Here is a 6,126-nt window from a genome sequence, read left to right on the forward strand (position 1 = left end):
CTAGTCACAAACATGTAGCCAATGCTATGATGATAAAATGAATAACAGTATACAAAAAACAGAGAATGACGCTAAAAAATTGAACAACCTCAGCTACAAGAGACTTTAGATCCGCAATGGATTTAGGGCTATGCCAGGAGCTTCCATCTGCAGATACTCGGTGGGATGGTGTTTCCAGCAGTGTGACACCTCTTGTTGGGCAACTCTCACACAAATCAATGTCCTAAAAGTCGTATTTTTATGGATGAGCTTCACAGATCCCGTCATGTAATACATTACTGTGTGTATAAGAAGTATTCCTGTTTATGCAAATATGAATGAATTGGAGATAGCAAGTTTCATCAGCCATTTAAATACGCTGCTTCATCTCAGTCAGCTGACTTGAATAGATGACTATTCACACCCAAGTCTAGCATGATAATTGTGTTTGTGGAAGATATTTATAGAAAAGCTGACAAAATAAAAAACGAAAATTATAGACCTTGTGGTGACCTTGTGACCTTATCAACTCATGCCATAAATCTACAGTCAAACATGGATAACTCGCCCTCGGATATCTCGAACACATGGTTAACTCAAACGGATTTGTTTGGTCCATTCCCACGCAATGATAAACTGCTTCAGATAACTCGACCTCAACTTTGTTAACTCGAACAGTTTTTTGCCAAACGGCTACCGAGACGGTTGTTATCACTTTATTCTAAGCCATAGAGATAACCCTCAACTTTTAGTAGTTCGTAGGCGTCGTTATTATCATCATCAGAAAAATATTTTCGTCAACGATTTTTCTAAAGGTTTGGTGAAATTTGATTTTTACCAAACATCCGCTTAGCGATAGTCCTACGAAGGCAAGGAAAGGCGAGGTAACCTTCGCATAAACTTCAAGAAAAATCGCAAAATTGATCTTGGTTAAAATGCTCAAAAGAAAAAGATGTCTTTTCTTCTGAGTATTTCAACAGCGATCAAGTTTTGCCAATTTTAATCTGAAAACGTCCTGGCAGTCACATCACCTAAGACAACAAACAAATCTCAAAGGATAGAAAAATCTCTATAAATTTTGATAAAAATTTTTTAAACTTTACATTAGAGGCATTTAATTTGAAACAAGCCATTCATGCTTTTGATTTATGTTATAGTTTGTATATTTACATGTATCTACTAATAAATACATGGACTTATGACAGTGCTCTGATAACTTGAACGCTCTTATAACTTGAACGCTCTGATAACTCGAACACTTTCACTCGGTCCCGTAAAGTTTGAGTTATTCATGTTTGACTGTACTTTGCTATAACACCCTCACTCACCAAACTGCTGTAATGACTTTCAATTACAAAACAAACTAGGCAGTTGTCAGAAAGAGTCGCCTCTATGAATCTAATCAATTCGAGGCATAGAAATACATGTAGTCTCTACCTTAATATCCTTCACACACTGATACATAGAGTACATGATAGCCTGTAGTTCCTACCTCCATATCCTTCACACACTGGTACATAGAGTACATGATAGCCTGTAGTTCCTACCTCAATATCCTTCACACACGGACACATAAATTACATAATAGCCTGTGGTTCCCCTCAATACCCTTCACATACTAATACATAGAGTACATGATAGCCTGTAGTTCCTACCTCAATATCCTTCACACACTGATACATAGATTACATAATAGCCTGTGGTTCCTCTCGATACCCTTCACACTAATACATAGAATACATGATAGCCTGTAGTTCCTACCTCAATATCCTTCACACACACTGATACATAGATCACATAATAGCCTGTGGTTCCCTTCGATACCCTTCACACTAATACATAGAATACATGATAGCCTGTAGTTCCTACCTCAATATCCTTCACACACACTGATACATAGATCACATAATAGCCTGTGGTTCCCCTCAATTATACCCTTCATACATTAATACCTGAGTATATGATAGCCTGTGGTTCCTACCTCAATATCCTTCACACACTGATGCATTGCATACATAATAGGCCGATATCCAGTGCAGCGACAGATATTCCCATCAAATGTTCCTTCCAACTTTGCTGGCAGCTCTTTTGGTGCTTGCTGCATTTTCCTACATCATAAATAGCTTCCTGTAATTTTAGTTTACAATATGAAACACAATTACTTATAAAAGCACAAAGTGTCTACTTACCCGTACATAGACATGACCATCCCTGAGCTACAGTAGCCACACTGGGAGCCATTATTATCTGCCAAGGATTTCTGAATCTCATGGTATCCCGTTTTCGCACTGCCCAGACCCTCTATGGTTGTCACCTTCCAGCCACTGCACATGTTTATCGGCACCAGACACTGCGGGCAGGCAACACATAATTGCTATTTCATCAATTGCTCCAAAATTGCTCCAAAATTTAGATATGACTGCAAAAACAACTTCTGATTGGATGATTTAGAATACATTTGAGACCTGAATGTACAACAGAGATCCCGGCTGTTGCTAATTACAGAATGCAAAAAGTATGTTACTCAAATGCTTCAAAGCTTCCATGACTAATTAGGCTATGTTCAACAATGTCTCTGCTGCTAGAAATCTTTGTTATACGAGAATGTTACGGACAGCTTATGGAGACTTTGCCCTTAAGAAAACAGCCTGTTATGGATGGCACAAAAGATTTAGAGAGGGAAGAACAAGTACTAAAGATGATGACCGCATGGGCAGACCGGCAACTTCAAGGACCACAACTGCCACAGACCTTGTGAGGCAGCAGGTGATGGGAGATAGGCGATTGACTATACAGGAAATATCAGCAGAAAGTGGGCTTTCTTATGGTACATGTCATCTTATTCTCACTGAAGATTTAGGCATGAGAAGGATCTCTGCAAAGATGGTACCCAAACTGCTCACTGACGACCAAAAAGAAAAAAGAGTTAGCTGTTGTATCGAACTAAAAGATGCTTTAACACAAGATCCTGACTTTATTTCAAAAGTTGTGACTGGGGATGAAAGTTGGGTCTATGGATATGACCCAGAGACCAAATCACAAAGTTCTCAATGGAAATCCTCTGGCTCACCCAGGCCTAAAAAAGCTAGAATGTCTCGCTCAAATGTAAAACCGCTACTGATAACATTTTTCGACATTAGAGGTGTGGTACACTCTGAATTTCTGCCACATGGTCAAACTGTGAATCAGCATGTGTACAAAGACATTCTGATAGGACTTACAGACAGTATCAGAAGGAAACGTCGAGATTTGTGGCTCTCAGGTGACTGGTACCTACACCATGACAATGCTCCGGCTCACACCTCATTGATGGTACGTCAGTATTTGGCAAAAAATAAGGCGACTGTGCTTAACCATCCCCCTTATTCACCTGATTTAGCACCATGTGACTTCTACCTATTCCCCAAAATCAAATTAACAATGAAAGGTGAAAGATTTGACGACATACCAACTATTCAAGAAAATGTGACGAGACAACTCCGAAGCCTCACGGAAAGTGATTTCCAGCATTGCATGGATCAGTGGAAACACGGATGGGACAAGTGCATAGCAAGCTCAGGCGATTACTTTGAAGGGGACAGTTTAAATTAGGTAATTACGATTAACGGTTTTTGTGTACTGAGACAATTCCTGGAACTTTACGATCGCCCCTCGTATTATACTGTTCATCCAGCATCAGAGTCGTCGTTTCTGTTTGTCTGTTCGTAAGAGTTCTGAGATGAACTCTTACGAACAGACTCTACTCTCACAAACAGTCTCAACTCTCTGTTCTCCTAGGAGTTGTGAGATGAACATCCATCATCTTACACAAGTACATAAGGTAATTCCATTTCTGAATATTTACTTTATCATAAGTAAGTGACTGATCTCAAATTTGCCACTTTGAAAAAGTTCAGACAAAATTTATTTAAAACTTACAAAATAAAAACAATAAGTTGGAATCTTTACTATGATAAGAGCAGTGTCCGTCTGTCCAAAGACACGCTAAGAGCGTTATGAAAAAAATTGGCTTCACACGGGAATCAAACCAGGGACTTCGGAGTCTAGGGTAAACCGTGCCACTACTAGACCACTCGGTCATCTTGCTGCACCATAGAATAATTATGCATATAGCTATTACACATGATGATCTCTCCCAGTGCACGGAATTGCTTGAGTAGTAGTATATAAAATGAAAGGATGATGTCTGCATATTTTATATTACACATTGTATTAAACAATACTAAATGACACTATTTTTAAAGATGCAAATGAACTACATGTAAAATAAATGGTAATTTTATTGCTAAAAAGTATGAAACACAGCTGTAGGAAGCAAGTAAGTCATCTAATAGTACATGGATGTGTACGCGATATGTAGGAAGTCTTAAAATCGAATGCATAGACAAAGGCCACACAGACAAGAGTTTAACATAAGATATCTTACAATGCAGAGATAGTTCAACCTATCACATGAGCAGCAATGACTGGAACAATGCTCTATATACAGGGACATACGGACAAACAGACAAACATTGAGATTTATATACATGTACACACTTACCGAGTTTACTGAGTGTGGAGTTTCCTGCCCATTTTGTACAGTCACAGTGCACGCTCCACAACCGCCCTCTCTACACATGAATTTAGTTCCTTTGAGGAGAGCATTATTCCGTATGAAATTGTTCAGGGAGTAGTCAGCAGGTAGCTGACTAGGGTCAACTGCAAAACAGAAAATATGATGTTCGAAGAACTAGAAACTTGACAGCTCAGTTTAAAAATCTACCAGGAATGCTGTACATGCCCTTCAAGGATGCTTTGATGAATTCTCTGGTGAACTAAATAATTTTGGATGAAAGGTTATTTCAATCAACCACTACATACTCTCCATGCATAACAATGTATATAACAATGTATGTGATAGGACAACATGCTAATGACTTAACCATGTAATCACTCCACTGTTCTCGCATATAAGTTTATTAATTCATGCAAATAAACAAGAAAAACTTAGAAAACAACTAGCTGAGCAGTCCTTTGTTTATGAAACGCTCTTCTTTTCAGAGTTATCTGCACATGGCTGCTTGTACCCCCTCCCAACCTTTTTTAGCTGTGTATTTGTTATAAAGCCCTAAAACTTAAATTTAAACCTACATTTAATCTTGTTTAAGACTTAAGACAAGCACGAAAAAGGAACCTTTGTGAAAAATTTAGCAAGATCTAATGGCCTGCAACTAATCCATGTGAGAAAATATCATAGAAATCCGTAAACTTAGGCCGGTGATATCTAGCAAAATACATCTAACTTACCTCAAGCTATTTGCTGCACTGATTGCTATTTATGTAATTCCACCTTTCCTTTTACTAGTATAAATGTGTGACCACGCTTTTCCGCATATCTTGGTTCACTGATGATAAACATTAAAATATTACAATAAAGACAGCTGGTGTGAATAAGTGAGCCACCTGCCAACTTGTTTCATGGTTTCCTCATGCGTATTGACTGAAACACTGCATCACTGAATCCGTTAGTGTAAAAGATACTTTAGTTGTAGGCATACTATCAGCAAGTCATACAGAACAACAACTCTCTGTAAAGACTACTTCTGCATATAATGAACTTTACTGCGTTTCCATCTACCTATCTTATGAATAAATGATGACCTTTGACCCTAACATCTCATGTTTTCAGCTAAGCTTTAATAATAATATGTCAAATAAACATTATGCTCAATTTTTCACTCATGTACGTTAAACAAATTACAAATGAGTACTGGCCTCGTCTGTTAGAAAAAGTCACATAAGGTAAATGTACAAGATCTACTGAAGCTAGTGATACCTGTATAAGAGCGTCCATTGATAATGACAGAAAAGTTTGACGTCGCCATACTGAAATGAACTATAGTCTGATCATCCGTGAACTTTCAGTCACCTTTCCCAAGCATTAACTGGTTTTCTAAAAATGAACAGTTTTTACAGCCTCAAAAGTAGTACGAGGTAAAGTTCATAAAACAGTAAGTATTTCTAAGAGATGATTTGTAGCATAATAAGTTACGATCCTATGTTGACTTTGCAGAATAACCAATTGGTTACCAGTATAAAGGCAGTAACTAAAAACATACATAAACAGTGATAAAGTTACAGCAGCAACAACATATGATTAATAAA

The 6,126-nt window shown here is 37.9% G+C and overlaps 1 protein-coding gene across 1 annotated transcript in view; it reads right to left on the reverse strand.

Moving 5' to 3' along the window:
• The window catches only part of LOC137389658 (uncharacterized), a 29,175-nt gene extending 23,260 nt beyond the window's left edge, over window positions 1-5,915 (reverse strand). Inside the window, exons 1-5 of the mRNA XM_068075724.1 lie at window positions 5,798-5,915; window positions 4,523-4,680; window positions 2,169-2,329; window positions 1,961-2,087; window positions 89-223 (exon numbers count right to left, since the gene is read on the reverse strand). Coding sequence (XP_067931825.1) covers window positions 89-223; window positions 1,961-2,087; window positions 2,169-2,329; window positions 4,523-4,680; window positions 5,798-5,846 — 630 coding nt within the window. The 5' untranslated portion in view covers window positions 5,847-5,915. The remainder of the gene's footprint in view (window positions 1-88; window positions 224-1,960; window positions 2,088-2,168; window positions 2,330-4,522; window positions 4,681-5,797) is intronic.
• Between the last annotated feature and the right edge of the window lie 211 nt (window positions 5,916-6,126).

Source organism: Watersipora subatra, chromosome 3, assembly GCF_963576615.1.
Source record: "Watersipora subatra chromosome 3, tzWatSuba1.1, whole genome shotgun sequence".
NCBI lineage: Eukaryota > Metazoa > Bryozoa > Gymnolaemata > Cheilostomatida > Watersiporidae > Watersipora > Watersipora subatra.